We start from the raw sequence: 20,356 nt of genomic DNA, 5'->3' as shown, positions 1-20,356 counted from the left end.
TCGAGGCTAAGAACTCACCTGAAAATGTCTGCGGTGACGGCCGCTAATGGTGACGTCTCTGGCTTATTAAATCCGAGTTGAAGATGACAAGACGTGTGAGCTTGTCTATTTGGATGACTTTAAGCGTGTCTTGTCTCCATTTAGGTGAAGCACTCGCCTCTCTGTCTATACGAGCGAAGCCTGTTTTACCGCTTTCCATAATCGCAAAAATCTCCTACACGACCAAAAGAAAGTCGTCGTTGCACCTACACGGCAAGGTAGAGTGTGGGTGCTGCATGCCCAATCCACCAGCATCAACCACGCAACGGCTAGTACGGAGGGAGAGGGGGGCAAGCAGCGAGCAGTGCCGTCTCCTCGTCCGTTCCCTGAGGCTGAGAGCCTGAGACAACGGTCATATTACCGTTGTCCTGCCACAATTCCAACTTTTTAAACCTGCCGCAGGGCCTTCGCCGTCTCCCCCAGCTCTCTCTCCCGCTCCTTCGCCCTCGCACGTCGTTTCTTTCCTCGCGAGCGACGCGCGCTTCTCACCCGCATCGCCGATGGAGACGCCGCTGTCCACCAGGAGGATCACCCGCTCGCTGGCCGCCGCATCCGCCCGTGAGTTCTCTTCTCCTCCCGCGCCTCGCCTCTCTGTTTCTTGATCGCTGGATCGATCGATTCTTCAGTACCTACGCGTTTCTTGGACGTGTTTCCTGACGGACGCCCACCTTTGGTTCCCCGCAGAGAAGAGCGCCGCCGCAGGGATGGACTCCGCCGCCCTCTTCTCCCTGTCCAAGAACGCCGTCGCGGGGGAGACACACGCACAGACGCGCGCGGCCCTTCACGACATCACCAACGACTCCCCCGTCGTCGGCCTCGCCGCGGGCAGCCTCCACGCCACCGACACCACCCCCGCCAAGACCCGCCGCAGGGCCCCGCGCTGCACGCCAGGCTCCGGGGAGGCGCTCCTGCGCGGCCAGGTCAAGGCGCTCCTGCACAAGGTCGACGAGGAGCAGGGCTGCGCCGCCGCCGGCGCCCTCGTCAGGCCCAAGCGCATCCAGGCGCTGCTCGGGGTCTCCAGGTCCCCGGCCCAGCTTCTTGCGCCCACGCCGGCCAACACGCCGCAGATCGGCCCCGTCTCCGCGCCCAGGGAAGGCGTCGGGCTGCATGACGGCGCCACCGTCGTGCCCTGCGTCCTCGACGAAGAGGAACTGCTGATTCCTAAGCTTCAGGTAATGTAATTGTCAATTAGCAATGAATGGCCCCCCTAGTATGAAATCTTCCTACTCATCGAGGACGAATAGTCTGCAATTCGACATGTGCCTTGTACACGTTTGATTCACCGTTTCTGTTCCGAGTAGTGGGGTTTCCAATTTCAGTCTGGAACGTACCATTTCATCTAGTATCTTCATTTGTTAACCTTCTTTAATTTATTCATGTCCATGTTAGTTTATTTGCAATTCTGCGGTACTTGTCGCATAATAAGTTTTGACCTTGGTGTGTAGGTCATTGCAGGTTCCATCCCTCCACCTCAGCCAGAGGAGAAGTTGGGCGAGTGCCAGCTGAACCGTGCGCTGGTGTTCGACGACTCCCCGGACAATTCCGACGAGTCCAGCGGATCAGCCGTCCCATCATCCGTCTCCCTCCAGGAGGGCAGCGCCGGGAAGACATCGTCACCTGAGGAGGGTGACAGCTCCTCAGCCTGGTCCACTCAGGTCCATGCCAGCTCCGAGAAGGGCGATCAAGAAGAGCTGGACGTGGAGGAGCTGGCGGCAGATTACACTGAAGAAGAGGAGGAGTTCGAGGAGGAGGATGACTGGGAAGAAGACAGCGATGACGGCTGCTACGATGATCTGTGCGATGAGATGAGCCGGATGACCGTGTTGGATGAAGGGGAGAAGAAGACCGGGCTGCCGCAGTTCGAGGGGAAGCACACCAGGTTCATCTACAACAGTGACGACGAGATCGAGCGGGAGGAGGTGGCCGATGCGGCTGAAGCTAGGGCGGAGCTCGGCGCACTGATGCTCAGGGGGCTGCCGGTGCCGGAGGGGAGGCACCTACGCTTCCACGACGACGAGGATGACGAGGAATAAGAATGTTCAGATTGGGTATCGGCAGTGGTTGTCTTTCCCTGACACCAGCCAGCCAAAATTCATCATGGGAGCTTTGTTTCTACAATCGGGTACAGGGAGCAAATAGCTCTTTTGCCAATTCACAACTCAACTCTTCTGAAATGAAACATAGTACTATTTCCTGGTTACTTAGGTCTTGTTTGGTTATTTCAATGTCACGTGGATTAATGTGTATTAAAATAAATTGAGATGTATTTGCTATGGATTTAAATCGACTAAATATCACTCAATCTACATATAGATTAATAGTGAAACGAACAACCCGATATAAAAACCAATTTTGGCAAAAAACCATTTCTTTTGACGTTTGTGTCGCGTTAAACTCACCCAATTCTTTTGACGTTTGTGTCCGTCATTGCATTGCGCTGCCTGGTGCAATCAGTTTAGCTTCCTTACCATGAAATTGACGGCGACTGGTTTTACAGCAAAATTGACGTCACACTATATTGGCCATCACTACCATTTTTAAGGGAAAAAACAACTAAAATTGCTTGCAACACCTGCTTGCTCAATCTCATGGATCATACGAGTTGTTTTTAGATGGTGCAAATTGATTGGAATGCGGAGGGCACTCATGTCCATTTGAACTCAGTTGGGTATGCTAAAGTTAAAAAAGTCTTGAAAGAAATGGGATAAGTTCGTGTGACGATCAAGACACATAAAAAACAAATGGGATAAATTGTCATAAGATTCCAATGCATGGAAAAAATTGATGTTACCACAAACATGAAAAGGTTGGTGTCCAGAATATGTGCATGTTTTAGGACATTGTATTGTTCTTATTGATGTGTATATGTATCTTTTAGGATATTCCACGTTGTAGAAAATTTAGGAGATATTGGAAGAGACCATTGGTCTCCTTGTAGATACACTAATGTCGAGCAAGGTGCGACACAAGATGACAAGATGATGGAACTTTTGAAGAGACACTAGAAAGACAACATGTGATGAGGGAGGCGGCACTGCGGCAGCAATGAAGTTAAAGGACCCTCTCTTATCAATGCAAATGGCAAGACACCACCGAGGGCTGTCTAAGATAAAGGAAAGAAGCAAGTCAGGGACAACACTACTCATTCAAGTGGCCTTTATGGTTCGTTCAGCCAACTCTTATGCTTCAACAAAAGAAGGGAAATTTTATATTGATGAAGTGAGGAAGCATGTGCAAAGAAGTACCTAATGAACATTTTATTACAAAGAAGTACCTAGCCAAGTATAGAGACTAGTGACGAGCATGGATGTGTAGTGATTTGACTTGTATGCATTTCTTTCATTTTGTGAGGCTCATTTGTTTCTTGTTTTATTTTTCAGCTTGTGGCACTCATTTGTTTCTTACGAACCAATGTGATAGGGCTCAAAACGACCGGAAACGATCGAAAAAGGCCTCACTACTTTCACTTTCAAATTATTTTGATGGAAATGAAAACGATACGATATTGTCGAAAACGAAAATGCAATCAATATTTCGATAATGTCGATAACAAAAGTATACAATTGAAAGTGCATCGATAATGATCGAAAATTATCAAAACGATTATTTTAAACAATAAACATATCAGACCATAGAACATGACACTAGCCATATAAGTATATGACTTGATCGATCTCATACAACAATGTGTGTGAACCAATTAGAAAATAGATTTTAGTTTAAATAGCCGGACCACTTAAATAGATTTTGGGAGATGTACTATTTTTGACCATTTACGTAAATCCAGATTGGGAGATGGATACTTTGAAACCAACTCCGTAAATAAAATAGTCGTCTTTGAAATCCTCTTAGAAGACTGTCGTAACAGATAGATCCCACAAAACATTAAAGCAATATCTCACAAATACAAGTGACAAGCACTATGCACACATACATATAGTTAGAAAGTCAACATAATTGATATCATCATGGTTCCTGTGAGGCCCTCGTACAAATTATGCATATATGTATCAAGAGTAATAATTGGAAAGAAACTATAAATAAGATCTATAAAAGTTTTGAACAACTCTAAACTACATACCATTAGATTGTCTGAAAGGGAAATGTGCCTTTGGACAATTTCTAAGTGTTTTGCTGATTAACTACTCAACACACCACTATTAATTGACACTCCTCATATGAGCATGAGCACATGTGTTTAGAAAAGCAAATTGAAGCAATCAAGCCCAAAAGATTGAGGAAAATAAGAAAAATCACTTTTGGGCTTGAGAATGAGCATATTGCAAACCTCCAAGAATCAAAGTAATAAAGGTATGTTTCTAGCACTTAGTCAATTGTTTTAGGTGCTAATAATGTTCATCTAAGTGCTAGAGAACTTCTCAAGACGAGCTAAAAAGAAGGGAAGAAGTTTGGTTCAAGACAGGAGAAGTTAGGCGAGACTTGGTACCACATGACAGTATGGTGTGCACCAGACTGTTCTGTGCTACCTGGTCGGCTGTCCTAACTAGCTGTAACACCCTAAATCCATCAAATAAAGGTAACTTAGTTAATGTTATTAATTTCTAGTAGAAATTAAAATATTTATGTTTTCAAATAGTTAAATGGTGATATAAATAAATTGAACAATTTTTTGATTAGATAAAATTTTGCCATGCGTTTGATGCACTCATGTCGAAGCGTATATTTTGTTTGAATTGAATTTCATATCCAATTTTTAGAATTAATCTTATAAAAAATCTCATTTCATAAAATAAAAATGAATTGTTAAAGTAATATTTTCTTTGAAAAGTATGCATTTTGATTTGTTAGTAACATTCTTTAATTCATTCTAATTATATAAATATATATACGTATATGCATTATTTCAGATTTATTTCTTGGTGCATATATTTTCATTAACTTAAAATGAATTGCTACAATCTTTTGAATAAATGGTTTTTTTACTTTTATACTTGAATGTCGCCTAGAAGGGGTGAATAGGCGAAACCTAAAAATTATAAACTTTGAACATGAATTTCACCCAGGGTTAGGTTTAGAAATAAATACGGAGTGCGGAACATAGTTCTTTTTGCTATGCGTTGCTCAATCAATGCGGATAACTTTGGGAGCAACTCAAAATATTGTGAGCAAGAGAACTTTTAGAGAGATGAGAGAGGGAAGAAACAAATCGAATGGTGATGATCAACACAAATGAACACAACGATTTGTTTTCCGAGGTTCGGTTCCAATAAACCTACTCGTTGAGGAGGCCACAAGGGCCAGGTCTATTTCAACCCTTTCCCTCTCTCAATCGGTCACTTAGACCGGTTGAGTGCTTCTTATTAATCTCACGGGTCATAAAGACCCCGCAAGGATCACCACACAATTAGGTGTCTCTTGCTAGCTTTATAAATCAGTTAGAAAGTTTAGAAGGAGAAGAAAGCAACCAAGCAACAAGAGCAACAAATGGAACACAAATCTCACTCTCTCAAGTCACTAATCACTATTGATCACTTGTCTTAATTGTGGGGCTTGGAGAGGATTGGAAGCTTTGAATGTGTCTTTGGAGTGTATTATTTGCTCTTGTATTGAGTGTGAAGAGTGGAAAGCTTGGATGTGTAGTTAGAGTGTTGAAAGGGAAATAGGGTTTAACCTTTTCCTATAAACAATTTCGGTGGATCACAACAGCAATCCAGGCTTACCGACGGGATTTAGCCCCAAACCGACGGGATTTAGCTATTCCCGTCGGTTTTAGGCTAAATCCCGTCGGTACTCGGCCGACAGGCGCTATTCGACGAGGATTGCATTAACTCCCTTCGGCCCCGACGGGAGATAATTAACTCCCGTCGGCTATCTAGGGGCCGACGGGAGTTATCACGCCCCGGCCTAGGCCCGCGTGGGCTGACGTGGCGGGCGCTTAACTCCCGTCGGCCAGGGCTCGGGCCGACGGAAGTTATGGGTCCGCCACGTCGGCCCATGCGGGCCTGAGTGCCGGGACGGGGGAGCGATAACTCCCGTCGGCTTTGCAAAGCCGACGGGAGTTATCCTGGAACAGTACCAGTTTAACTCCCGTCGGCTTTGCAAAGCCGACAGGAGTTAAACTGTCCCCCCCAAAACAGCCCATATTTATGATCAATGGCACAGAAAATATACTCAATATCATCATGCACATTCACACATCAATCACATCCATCCAGGGCCTCAATCACATCCATCGACACACACACACACACATATATATATATAAAGTCTCTAAGCACATTCATGCACATAAGAAGTGTTCATTATAGAAAAGGTAGAGATCGAAGCACATTCACGAACCGCCGCGGCTAGGGTTGTTGGAGCATTGGCCGCTGCCTCCGTCCGGAGTTGGGTATGCGAATAGCGAGTTGACGAAGCCATGCATCGTTCCACTTCCTTCCTGATTGTCCTACGGAGCAAGAATGCAATTTGTCAGAAATCATACATATTAACTGCTGAGCTGTCGGCGATAGCTATAGAGTTAGAATACAAACCTGTGCTCCAGGGGCAGGTAGCTGTGCCGACGGTGTGCTAAACTGAGGCTGCTGCGGCACAAGTCCCTGTTGAATACAAGAATAATACATATTCATGAGTGCAGCGCGGCACAAGTCGTCGTTTTTACTGTGTAACTAGATAATGGACATAGAATTTCTTACCGGAGGTGAAGGAGGGCCCATAGGGATGAATGTCCATTGCGACGGAGGCGGAGGGGCCACGTAGGGAATGCCCTGCTGCTGAGCTAGTAACTATTGACCAAGCATATTAGTAGTACGCATTGGATGTGTAAAGCAATGAATAAACAGTAATAATGCAATGGGCTTACTTGAAGCATCTGCTGCTGCTGCGCGTGGATCGAGGCATAGTACTCACTTTGAGCCCTCAACTGCTCATCGCGCTGACGGTTCTCCTCACGCAGCCTCACGATCTCAAGCTCTTGCTCAGTGAGCCGACGAGAGCTAGGACCGGAGCTCCCGGACCCGGAGCCCGACCGCCGAGACGCTCTAAAATCCGTCGTGTTGATCATTCCATCAAAGAGAGAGAATCTACAATTGTTGTCAAAGAAAGATTAATTAAGGCATATGCTCATGTCACTATATAAATGGCATGTAATGTAACATCTCACCATCCATGTGCCTTTCCTCCACCGGATTTATGCACGGCTTGAGCATCGATCGGCATGGTCCTCCAATCGCAGTCTTCTCCGTGACGGTCCTTCATCTCTTCCGCATATGCCGCCTGTATCGATTATATAACCTTATTAGTTCATACGTTGCAAGCATTAATCGAATATTGAGGACAACAGCTCACCAGACGCTCCCTTTGTGTCTGGCTACACAAAGGGTTGGAAGGGTCGCTTCCCCTATGGCCAGCTTTCCACACCTCGATGGGAGTCAGCTCGCGACCTAATTGAGCTTCCTACAGCACAGAGTTAGTACAATAAATAAATATATGACATCTCAACATATTTGTTAGTTTTCTTACCAAGCATTTCGCCTTTCGCGTGAAGTTGTCGCCACCGAAGGTGTGGTTCGGCATGGTGCCTCGATTGTCCCTGTGACTTTTTGACTTCTGTTAGAAGTCTTCAGAAGCCCATACCCCACACCAAGCTGTGTATGCCTCTGGCCGGTTAGACATCCACGGAACCACCACCTTCATAAAAACAAACATATATCAGTACCTATTCAAATGAAACAAACACAAAGGAAAGGATTGAAATATAACCTTACGATACTCTTCCTCGCGAAGGTATATACTCGAGGCCCCTGTCTTCTTGTTCATCTTTTGCCCTAAAATTTGTTGATAATACATGCACGTGGCCTGAATCCTTGCCTCGTACAGGGCCTCCTTCACCAACTGATAGGCATTTACTTGAAACACCTTCTCGGCGTGGTTCGCGTCATCCCCGTCGGCCAACCGAAAACGTGCCTACAAAAAGAATGCAATGTTATCTAACTTTTTAATGATTGCTTCCATATAACACACACAAGATTACGTACCCAGAAGTCAGAGCGAACAAGCCCCTGGGCATCGCCATAAGTGACATCGACCTTCAGCTTGTAATCGTCCCAACATGAGACGAGGACCGGCGCGACGTCTACATCGTCGGACGTCTTCACCAGACCAGGGTAGTGAAACTTCAGGAGCGAACTCAACATAGAGTTCACCTGCTTTTGACGACCCTGGCCGTTGAAAGAGTAGTCCAACCACTCCCTGCAAAAAGACGGGCAAGCATCAAACATGCTTACATTTGATGAATATAGCTGATTCAAATCAAAAGATACAGCACTTACCTATCTCCGACGGGGGAGATCACCGTCTTCCCTGCCTCGGAGCTCGGAACAGGTGGAGGTTGTACGGCATGGGGCCTTCTAAACTTACGTGGACGCCTTGCTGGAGCTGCCTCAGCCTCATCTCCACCCTCAGCCGCACCTCCTGCCTCTGCCTCAGTCTCATCTCCACCTCCACCCTCTCCCTGCTCACCTCCTGCCTCAGCCTCCTCACCTCCACCCTCAATCTCAGCCTCATCCTCATCTGACTCCGATTCATCCTGCAAATAAGTAACTCAAGTGTCACATTCACGCGTTAAATTCTTACACGAATTAAAAGCAACAATACAATGATTCTTACATCGTCTCTCTGAAACCCCAAGGGCTGGCCCTATAACTCTGGGTGTAGGCTTCTGTAGAGCTGCTCCTTCTTACTAGCGCTCAAGGAACTCCCTCGAAAAAGGGAGTCCCTGAACCCCTTCACCACCTGCTTACACTTTTTAGGCATCCTGCAGCAATTGAAATTTTTATTAGTACTGAATAATGTAAATAAATAAACAAACGGTGCAAAATAAACCAACATTAAACAAATAAACATTCATATGGAAATAAACTTAACTTGTTACTTATCGTTTCGTTTCCTTTTCTGTGGCAATGATATATCATTGAGGTCTCCAACTAAACAATCCAATGTAGGAGCAGGGTCTATATCAAATGAGGATGGCAACTCAGCTTCTTGGAACACCTCGTCAACTTGTTGAGCCTCACGATTGTAATCATCGGGAACAGGAGTGGACAACCGATCACGGGGGTAGGTTTTGTATACGACCCACCAAGCGCTCAACTTAGGGCATGGATATGACGAGTAATATACCTGCTCCACCTGATGAGCCAGGACATATCTATCGGCCCCTTGAAGTATTTGCTTGTGTTTAACCTACGCCATTCCAAATTCGGTTCTATAATGCTTCGGGTCAAACCATGTATAGTCAAAAAACACCACCCTTAGATCCTTGTTCCCTACAAATTGGCACTCGAGTATATTGTTTATGATTCCGTAATACTCGGATTCGTGCCTTTCCATATCTTCAGCCCGGATTACGACTTCGTTATTTTTCGTAGCTGCTAAAGGACGGGAAGCTTCAAATTTGGTTGTACGGAAGCGAAACCCGTTTACGTCATAACGGCCATAACTCTTCACTATCACACTACCAATAGAAAGCTGACGCAGGTCCGAATGGACACTACGCCGACGTGCGGGAGAATCAATGCCCTCATGTGAAGGAGATCCCACAGGACACTTTTGTGAGTCATCCGGTACATTCCCGAACTGACAGTCAATAAAGGAAAAAGTGTTACAATTGTCATACCTATACACGATGTATGAGGACAAAGTATACAAGGCTTACATGGTCTCGGATCCAGGAGATAAAATTAGGTCCCCCTTGCAATCCATTTAGACGCAAGTTGTCTAGCTGTTTCGCCGTTGGTTGACGGTTACGAGAAGACCTCCAGTTTTCTTTATCGAACTCGCTAAAAAAGAACGAGAGTAAGAAAACATTGTGTTTCCTAAACATTGAATATACAGTTCCTTTAAGCCTAGTAAACTATTACCTGAAGAATTTCTCAGCCTCTTCTATATTTGACCACATGTAGAGCAAAGCAGATTTCCGTTCGTTCTCACTGAATTCATATGCCACTGGTGGACCAACAGCCTTGCCGTTCCATTGAAATATGCTAATGTGACTGCACGGATGCACCATTTCATCTTCATGGTACCTCTTCGTATGGGCAAATACATTGTGGTCTTCAGTCAAGTAACCACTTGTGAGGAAAGCTATCTCCTTAAAGTTGAACTCCTCTGCTATACAACCTTCAACCTTTGCCTTGTTACCCACCATTGATTTCAGTTTTTTCAACATTCTTTCTATGGGATACATCCACCTATAACACACTAGCCCACCTACCTTTGCTTCATATGGGAGATGGATAAGAAGATGCTGCATAGGATTGAAGAACGCAGGCGGGAATATTTTCTCCAGCTTGCAAAGAAGCACCGGTGCCGATTCCTCTAGTTTCTGCATCATCTCCTTTAAAATTTATTTAGCACAAAGCTGCCTGTAGAAATAGCTAAGTTCAGCTATCGCTTTCCACACTTCCTCGTTAATGTAACCACGCAACATTACTGGGATCAGCCTTTCCATCATTATATGGTAATCATGACTCTTCAACCCATTGATCTTCATTGTTTTCAAGTTCACAGATCTTCTGAACCCCGCACCATAACCATCGGGAAATTTTAAATCTTTCATCCACTTCATCACTTCTTTTCGTTCATTGGGTCTCAAGGCAAATTCAGCACGAGGCTTGCCTCCATTTTCTCTGAGCATGAGAGTTGGGCGGTTACATATGTTACCTAAGTACACTCGGGCCTTGAAATTGTCTTTTGTTTTATCTGGGAAATCCATGACGGTGTTAAATAGTGCTTCACACATGTTACGCTCTTGGTGCATTACATCGATGTTGTGCGGGAGCTGCAATGCCCTCATGTAAGGGAGCTCCCAAAGGCCACATTTGTGAGTCTAGTTATGGGTCTTCCTGAAACCTGCAAACCCATCCCCATCCTCATTTCTCACTAGATTACTCAGCTCCTCAGCGATTTCCCACCCGGTGCGACGCTTCGGGGGTTCCTTTGTGACAATGGTGTCCTTCCTGAACTCGTGTGCCTGGAGCCTGAAGGGGTGGTTCAAAGGAAGAAAACACCTATGACAATCGAAGTAACAGAACTTCCCACCCTTATCGAGCCAGAAACAATCTGTTTCTTTTCCACAAATAGGACAGCCTAGCCTTCCACTAACTCTCCACCCAGCAAAGATCCCATACGCTAGATAATCATGTATGGACCACAAATATGCTGCCCGAAGTTTGAATTTTTGCTTCATGAAGCTGTCATACGCCTCCACTCCTTCCCAAAGCTCTTTCAACTCCTCAATCAATGGCTCAAGCATAACATTGAGGTTTACGCCGGGATGATCCTTCCCAGGTATGATGAGAGTTAAGAACATAAACTCATCTTTCATGCAATCTTCAGGTGGAAGGTTGTACGGTATGGCAAAGACAGGCCAACATGAGTAAGACGCTGCGGTCATACTGAAAGGCGTGAAACCATCTGTCGCGAGCCCAATACGAACATTCCTCTCTTCACTAGCAAATTCTGGATTGAAGCTATCGAGGGCCTTCCATGCGTCGCTATCACACGGATGCTGCAATACCCCATCCTTCGGGGGCTTACGATTCTTGCGCCACCTCATGCGACTCGCAATTCTACTAGCCAAGAACAGACGTTTCAGTCTTGGAGTGAGACGCATCCAGCGAAGCTGCTTATGTGCCCTCTTTGTTTTCACCTTCTCCCTTTCTTCATTTACCACCTCTATGTACCTCGACAGGCCACATTTCAAGCATTTCTCTAGTTTCGCACGATCACGCCAATATATCATGCAGTTGGATGGGCATATATCGATCTTCTCATATGGCATTCCCAAAGCCTTTAGCAGCTTCTTTGACCGGTAAATGTCTTTAGGCACCTTATGATCGGCATGAAGGACATCACTAAACAAGTCCAAAATCGCCTTATAACATTTGGCTGAGCAACCAAACTTTGACTTTATGCCCATTAGACGGGTCACGAACTGCAGGATGGTAACCGTTGTGTGTCCGTGCAGAGGCATTTCTAAGTCTTGGAGGAGTTTGAACAACTCTTCAACCTCTTTTGTAGGCAGATCTTCAGGATTGTTGACAAACTCTGCCTGCATATCTTCTAACATATGATCCAACCGATCAACGTTTTCACCGTCATCCACCTCCATCTATGCTGATACTATACTCCGTGACTCGCTGTGCTTATCCCAAACCTTATAACCTTGAACATACCCATGACTGCAAAGGTGTAGTGCCACAGTTCTCTTGTCATGTGACTGGATGTTCCCACATTTGGTGCATGGGCACCTAATCACAACGTGGGTTGACTCTCCACGAGCGTTCTCTAAAAACTTTTCTATCTTCTGAAACCATTCCTTTGTGTGACATCCGCCCTTCTTCCAACCAGCATACATCCACTCACGGTCATCTTCCATGTTTGTGGACCAGGATGGCTCAGTTTTGCTGTTGTGTAAACCACCAACCAAAAATTCAGCATATAAGAGCGATGCACGTGGCTTAGGTGATAACCCTACTATAGGAAAGGCCATAAACCCACCCGAGAATGGAGGCGGCCGCATGCGACTCGTGACGTGCCCGATGGTCCGAACGAAATTTCGGCAGCATAACCCCGCTGTTCTCCGAACGCACGCCTATCATGGTGCGACGGAGAACAACTGGGTTATGCTGCCGAAATCTCGTTCGGACCATCGGACACGTGCACGAATCACATGCGGCCACACCCATTCTCCGGCTGTCCAAATACATGGACAATCCCGGAACCACGCACATCACAAGTAATCCTGTGTTTGGACCGAATGAAACTATACAATCTATGCATCCATAGATTATCCAGGTGCATTAGGCCCAAACATAGGAAATAAATGTGATGTGCGTGCTTCCGGAATGGGTGACGCCTAGGGTTAACTACTGGTCTGCGCACTTAACCCTAAAACTCTAGGAAAATAATGGTAAAAATAAAGTAAAGTGCATAAACAAATAAATAGTGTATCGTTATGAATTAAAACATTTCAATTATCATCAACTTAAGTAAAACATGTAGCAACAATAAAAATATACCGCGTGCGCCCATATACTTACTTTGCACTCATGAACTCAACGACAGCGGTGTGGGGTACGAGATGAAGCCGGGATGGCTGGGGACGTCGCCGGGGTGGCCGGGGAAGGGGCGCCGCGCCGGGCCAGGCAGTGGCCGCGCGACGGCCGGACGGGGACGGGCAGGCGGCGCCAGTGGCCGGTCAGGCAGCGCCGGTGGCCGGGGTCGGCGCGGGGCAGGCCGGGGGGGGGGAGGGCGCGGTGCCGGTGGCCGGGGTCGGCGCGGGGCAGGCCAGGGGCCGGGGAGGGCGCGGCGCCGGCCGGTGGCCGGGCAGGCGGCGGGCAGCGGGCGGGGGCGGCTGGCGGGAGCGACGAAAGGGAGAGGGGCGAGTGGGCCACGGGCGCGTATAGCCTGGCCCGCCCTAAACCCCGTCGGCCAATGGAAGAGCCGACGGGAGTTATTTAACTCCAGTCGGGCAGTGCGGAGGCCGACGTAAGCTACATTATCTCCCGTCGGCCTGCCCAGAGGCCGACGGGATATATTTTATCTCCCGTCGGCTTCGTTATGGCCGACGGTAGTTAATTAACTCTCGTCGGGAACCCTAAAAACCGATGGGAGTATTCAGTTTTGCTGTTGTGGATGAATGCCAAACACAAATAATTGGACTAACTAGTTTGCTCTAGATTATATATTCTACAGGTGCATAAGGTTCAACACAAACCAATAAAAGATTAAAGATATGGTTCAAAAATAAAGGAGCAAAGAAACCAAGAGTGCCCTGGTCTGGCGCACCGAATAGTGTCTGGTGCACCAGGACCGTACAAAGTCCAAACAGCCACTCTCGGGTTTCAACCAGCATGCTCCGCTATAATTCACCGGACTGTCCGGTGCACCAGCGGAGCAACGCCTCCTTCACGCAACGGTCGACTGCAAAAGCTGGAGAATTAGATGAACAGTGAAGAACAGTGCGCGCAGAGTCAGAGCCGCCATCAGAGGTGCACTGGACACTGCACAGTGTCCGGTGCCACTAGGAGACAAAGCCTCCAACGGTCAGAAGCTCCCGAACCCTAACGATTGGGTGATGTGGCTGGCGCACCGGACTGTCCGGTGTGCCCATCGACAGCAGCCTACCCCAACGGTCATTTTGCCCATCGACAGCAGCCTGCCCCAACATTCACATTCAATACAAGAGGTAGTGCATTCACTCCTAGACACAAATCAAAAGAATCAAAGCCTCTCCAAGTGCCAAAAATCATTCCACTCACCTAGTGACTTGAGAGAGAGTTTTGTTCGTGTTCTTTGCGCTCTTGTTGCTTGGATCGCTTTCTTCCTTCCTCATTCTTGTCCTCAAGTGACTTGTAATCAAAGTAAGAGACACCAAGTGTGTGGTGGTCCTTGCGGGGTCTAAGTGACCCATTTGATTAAGGAGAAAGCTCACTCAGTCTAGGTGACCGTTTGAGAGAGGGAAAGGGTTGAAAGAGACCCGGTCTTTGTGACCACCTCAACGGGGACTAGGTTCTTTAGAACCGAACCTCGGTAAAACAAATCACCGTGTTCATCCGCTTTATTTCTTGGTTGATTTGTTTTCCCCCTCTCTCTTGGACTTGAATTCATTTCTAACGCTAACCCCAGCTTGTAGTGTGTGCTTAAGTTTATAATTTTCAGATTCCGCCTATTCACCCCCCTCTAGGCTACTTTCAATTGGTATCATAGCCCGGTGCTTCATTAGAGTCTAACAACTCGAAGTGATGTTGGGAGGATCCACCAAGAGGGAGATGGAAACCGGCGAGAAGGCCACAAGCCACGGGAAGGCTCCATCAAGGGAGTCCGGCGCCAAAGGTAAGGAGGAATCCCCTCCCCGCGTCAAGTCGCATTGGAGTGGCGACAAGAAGAAGAAGATGAAGAAAGTGGTCTACTACGAGACCGACTCTTCGTCGCCCTCCACATCCGGCTCCGACGCCACGTCCGTCACTTCTAAGCGCCATGAGCGCAAGAAGTATAGTAAGATGCCACTTTGTTATCCCTGTATTTCTAAGCGCACTCCATTACTTTTTGTTCCATTAGGCAAGCCACCATGTTTTGGTGGTGAATATTATTGTATGTGGAGTGATAAAATGAGGCATCACCTAACCTCACTCCACGCAAGTATTTGGGACATTGTTGAGTTTGGAGCACAGGTACCTAATGTGGGGGACGAAGACTACGATTCGGACGAGGTCGCCCAAATACGACACTTTAACTCCCAAGCAACTACTATACTCCTCGCCTCTCTATGTCGAGAGGAGTATAATAAGGTGCAAGGGTTAAAAAGTGCCAAAAAAATTTGGGACGTCCTAAAGACCGCGCACAAAGGAGATGAGGTGACCAAGATCACCAAGCAAGAGACGATCAAGGGTGAGCTTGGTCGATTCGTCCTCAACCAAGGAGAGGAGCCACAAGCAATGTACAACCGGCTCAAGACCTTGGTCAACCAAGTGCGCAACCTCGAGAGCACAAAATGGGATGACCATGAGATGGTCAAGGTTATTCTAAGATCCCTTGTTTTTCGTAATCCTACTCAAGTTCAATTAATACGTGGTGACCCTAGATATAAGCTAATGTCTCCCGAGGAGGTAATTGTGAAGTTTGTGAGCTTTGAACTAATGATCAAAGGCTCCAAACACATCGTCGACTTGGAGCAAGGCGGCACCTCCACACCCGAGGTGCAACCTTTTGCATTCAAGGCGACGGAAGAAAAGAAAGTAGAGTCTACATCAAGTAGGCTCCCCATCGACGCCTGCAAGCTTGACAATGAGGAGATGGCGCTCATCATCAAGAGCTTCCGTCAAATCCTCAAGCAAAGGCGGGGGAAGGACTACAAACCCCGCTCCAAGAGGGTGTGCTACAAATGTGGTAAGCCCGGTCATTTTATTATGAAATGTCCTATGTCTAGTGATAGTGATAGGGGCGACCACAAGAGATGGAATAAGAAGCAGAAGAAGAGATATTACAAGAAGAAGGGCAGAGATGCCCACGTTTGTCGGGAATGGGACTTCGACGAGAGCTCCACCGACTCCTCCTCCGAAGAGGATGCCGCCAACATCGCCGTCAACAAGGGCCTCCTCTTCCCCAATGTCGGCCACAAGTGCTTCATGGCAAAGGACGGCAAAAAGAAGAAGGTACAATCTAGAACCACCCCCAAGTATACTACATCTAGTGATGAGGGTAGTTCTAGTGATGATGAATATGATCTGTTTACCCTTTTTGCCAACCTTAACATGCAACAAAAAGAAAAATTAAATGAATTGATAGGTGCCATTCATGAGAAGGATGAACTCTTGGACAGCCAAGAGGAATTCCTTATTAAGGAAAATAAGAAGCATGTTAAAGTAAAAAATGCCTATGCTCAGGAAGTTGAAAATGCAAAAAATTGACTAAGGAGCTTAGCATGTGCCATGATTCAATTACCAATCTTAGAAATGAAAATGCTAGTTTAAATGCTAAGATCGATAAATTGAATGAATCAATTTCTAGCCTTAGGACCGAAAATGATAGTTTAATTTCCAAGGCTAAAGAATTAAATGTTTGCAATGACTCTATTTCCTGTCTTAGAAATGAGAATGCCATATTACATGCTAAGATAGATGAATTAAATGTTTGCAAACCCTCTACATCTACTGTTGATCATGTTTCTATTTGTACTAGATGTAGAGATGTTAATTTAGAAGCTATTCATGATCACCTTGCTTTAATTAAACAACAAAATGATCATATAGCTCAATTAACTACTAAATTAATGAGCATGAGATTGAAAATGAAAAATTTAAATTTGCTAGAAGTATGCTCTATAATGGGAGACGCCCTGGCAGCAAGGATGACATTGGTTTCCAACAGGGAAGCAATGTCAAGCTTAATGCCCCTAAAAGATTGTCTAATTTTGTTAAGGGCAAGGCTCCCATGGTTCAGGATAATGAGGGCTATATTTTATATCCTGCTAATTATCCCAAACATAAGATTAGGAGAATTCATGCTAAGAAATCTCATTCTGCTTCTCACCATGCTTTTATGTATAAGAATGAGGCTTCTAGCTCTAGGCATTCTACTCATGTTAAAATGCCTAAAAAGAAAACTCCTACTGCATCAAATGAGCCTAACATTTCATTTAAGACTTTTGGTGCATCTTATGTTTTAACAAACAAATCAGGTAAAGTAGTTGCCAAATATGTTGGAGGCAAACACAAGGAGTCAAAGACTTGTGTTTGGGTACCCAAGGTGCTTGTTTCTAACGTGTAAGGACCCAAGATTGTTTGGGTACCTAAGAACAAGGCCTAAATTGTTTTGCAGGTTTATGCATCTGGAGGCTCAAGTTGGATAATTGATAGCGGATGCACAAACCACATGACAGGGGAGAAAAGAATGTTCTCCTCCTACGAGAAAAACGAAGATCCCCAAAGAGCTATCACATTCGGGGATGGAAATCAAGGTTTGGTCAAAGGACTTAGTAAAATTGCTATATCACCTGACCATTCTATTTCCAATGTTTTTCTTGTAGATTCTTTAGATTACAACTTGCTTTCTGTTTCTCAATTATGCAAAATGGGCTACAACTGTCTTTTTACAGATATGGGTGTTACTGTCTTTAGAAGAAGTGATGATTCAATAGCCTTTAAGGGAGTGTCAGAGGGTCAGCTATATTTAGTTGATTTTAATGAAAACACAGCTGAACTCAACACTTGTTTAATTGCTAAGACTAATATGGGTTGGCTTTGGCATCGCCAACCTAGCCCATGTTGGAATGAAGAACCTTCACAAGCTTCTAAAGGGAGAACACATTTTGGGACTAACAAATGTTCATTTTGAAAAAGACAGGGTTTGTAGTGCATGTCAAGCAGGAAAGCAAGTTGGCACCCACCATCCACACAAGAACATCATTACTACTGATAGGTCGCTCGAGCTACTCCACATGGATTTATTCGGTCCGATAGCTTACATAAGCATCGACGGGAGTAAGTACAGTCTAGTTATTGTGGATGATTATTCTCGCTTCACTTGGGTATTCTTTTTGCAGGAAAAATCACAGACCCAAGAGACCTTAAAGGGATTCTGGAGACGGGCTCAAAATGAGTTCGGATTGAGAATCAAAAAGATAAGAAGCGACAACGGGACGGAGTTCAAGAACTCACAAATCGAAGGATTCCTTGAGGATGAGGGCATCAAGCATGAGTTATTTTCTCCCTACACACCACAACAAAATGGTGTAGTGGAGAGGAAGAATAGAACTCTACTGGACATGGCAAGAACCATGCTTGAGGAGTACAAGACTTCGGACCGGTTTTGGGCTGAGGCAATTAACACCGCCTGCTACTCCATCAACCGGCTCTACCTTCACTGAATCCTCAAGAAGACATCATACGAACTCCTCACCGGTAAAAGCCCAATGTTTCATATTTTAGAGTCTTTGCTAGCAAATGTTTTATTCTTGTTAAAAGAGGTAGAAAATCTAAATTTGCTCCTAAGGCTGTAGAAGGCTTTTTACTTGGTTATGACTCAAACACAAGGGCATATAGAGTCTTCAACAAATCCACTAGATTAGTTGAGGTTTCTTGTGACATTGTGTTTGATGAGACTAATGTCTCCCAAGTGGAGCAAGTTGATCTTGATGAACTAGATGATGAAGAGGCTCCGTGCGTTGCACTAAGGAACATGTCCATTGGGGATGTGTGTCCTAAGGAATCCGAAGAGTCTCCACAAGCACAAGATCAACTATCATCTTCCATGCAAGCATCTCCACCAACTCAAGATGAGGAACAGGCTCAAGATGATGAAGATCAAGAGGATGAGCCACCAGAAGAGGAGGACAATGATCAAGGGGGAGATGACAATAATAAAGACAAGGAAGATGATCAAGAAGTACAGGGTCAAAGACCGCCACACCCAAGAGTCCACCAAGCAATTCAAAGAGATCACCCCGTCAACTCCATCCTCGGTGATATCCATAAGGGGGTAACTACTAGATCTCGAGTTGCACATTTTTGTGAACATTACTCTTTTGTGTCCTCTATTGAGCCATACAGGGTGGAGGATGCACTAAGAGATTCGGATTGGGTGCTGGCTATGCAAGAGGAGCTCAACAACTTCACAAGGAATGAGGTATGGTATTTAGTTCCATGTCCTAACCAAAATGTTGTAGGTACCAAGTGGGTATTCCGCAACAAACAAGATGAGCATGGTGTGGTGACAAGGAACAAAGCCCGACTTGTGGCCAAAGGTTATTCACAAGTCGAAGGTTTGGACTTTGGTGAAACTTATGCACCTGTAGCTAGCTTGAGTCAATCCATATATTACTTGCCTATGCTACTTACCATGGCTTTAAGCTTTATCAAATGGACGTGAAAAGTGCCTTCCTCAATGGGCCAATCAAGGAAGAGGTCTATGTTGAGCAACCTCCCGGCTTTGAAGATAGTGAGTACCCTAACCATGTTTATAAACTCTCAAAGGCGCTTTATGGGCTCAAGCAAGCCCCAAGAGCATGGTATGAATGCCTGCAAGATTTCCTTATCACTAATGGCTTCAAAGTCGGTAAAGCCGATCCTATACTCTTTACTAAAACTATTGCAAAAGATTTGTTTGTATGCCAAATTTATGTTGATGATATCATTTTTTGGTCTACTAACAAATCTACTTGTGAAGAGTTTAGTAAGATCATGATACAAAAATCCGAGATGTCTATGATGGGGGAGTTGAAGTATTTCCTAGGATTTCAAGTCAAGCAACTCCAGGACGACACCTTCATCAGCCAAACAAAGTACATTCAAGACATACTTACAAAGTTTGGAATGAAGGATGCCAAGCCCACCAAGACACCCATGGGAACTAATGGGCATCTCGACCTCGACATGGGAGGTAAATCCATAGATCAACAGGTATACCGGTCGATGATAGGATCTTTACTCTATTTATGTGCATCTCGACCGGATATTATGCTTTCTGTATGCATGCGTGCAAGGTTCCAAGCCGATCCTAAGGAAGTTCACCTTAGGGCTGTGAAAAGAATTATGAGATATTTAGTTTATACTCCTAAGTTTGGACTTTGGTACCCCAAGGGATCCACTTTTGATTTAATAGGATATTCAGATGCCGATTGGGCAGAGTGTAAAATTGATAGGAAGAGCACATCAGGGACTTGTCAGTTTCTAGGGAGATCCCTAGTGTCTTGGGCTTCAAAGAAACAAAACTTAGTAGCTCTTTCTACCATTGAAGCCGAGTATATTGCCGTGGGACATTGTTGTGCGCAATTACTTTGGATGAGGCAAACCCT

At 45.5% G+C, this 20,356-nt stretch overlaps 1 protein-coding gene across 1 annotated transcript; it reads left to right on the top strand.

The window, feature by feature from the left end:
- The first annotated feature begins 280 nt into the window (after window positions 1-280).
- Window positions 281-2,349, top strand: LOC103637724 (uncharacterized). Its single transcript, XM_008660479.4, has 3 exons — window positions 281-597; window positions 724-1,211; window positions 1,485-2,349. The coding sequence occupies exons 1-3, from the start codon at window positions 540-542 to the stop codon at window positions 2,070-2,072; spliced, it is 1,134 nt and encodes a 377-aa protein (XP_008658701.1). The 5' UTR covers window positions 281-539; the 3' UTR covers window positions 2,073-2,349.
- The last annotated feature ends 18,007 nt before the right edge of the window (window positions 2,350-20,356 follow it).

Source organism: Zea mays, chromosome 1, assembly GCF_902167145.1.
Source record: "Zea mays cultivar B73 chromosome 1, Zm-B73-REFERENCE-NAM-5.0, whole genome shotgun sequence".
NCBI classification, from domain to species: domain Eukaryota; kingdom Viridiplantae; phylum Streptophyta; class Magnoliopsida; order Poales; family Poaceae; genus Zea; species Zea mays.
This window is presented reverse-complemented; position numbering and strand designations above follow the sequence as displayed.

What these genes read in the sequence shown, in the direction of transcription:
- LOC103637724 (XM_008660479.4), top strand. Translation starts at nt 540, where the DNA reads ATGGAGACGCCGCTGTCCACCAGGAGGATCACCCGCTCGCTGGCCGCC. An exon ending in GCTGGCCGCCGCATCCGCCC is followed by an intron (nt 598 to 723) that starts GTGAGTTCTCTT and finishes GGTTCCCCGCAG; the next exon opens with AGAAGAGCGCCGCCGCAGGG. An exon ending in TGCTGATTCCTAAGCTTCAG is followed by an intron (nt 1,212 to 1,484) that starts GTAATGTAATTG and finishes CTTGGTGTGTAG; the next exon opens with GTCATTGCAGGTTCCATCCC.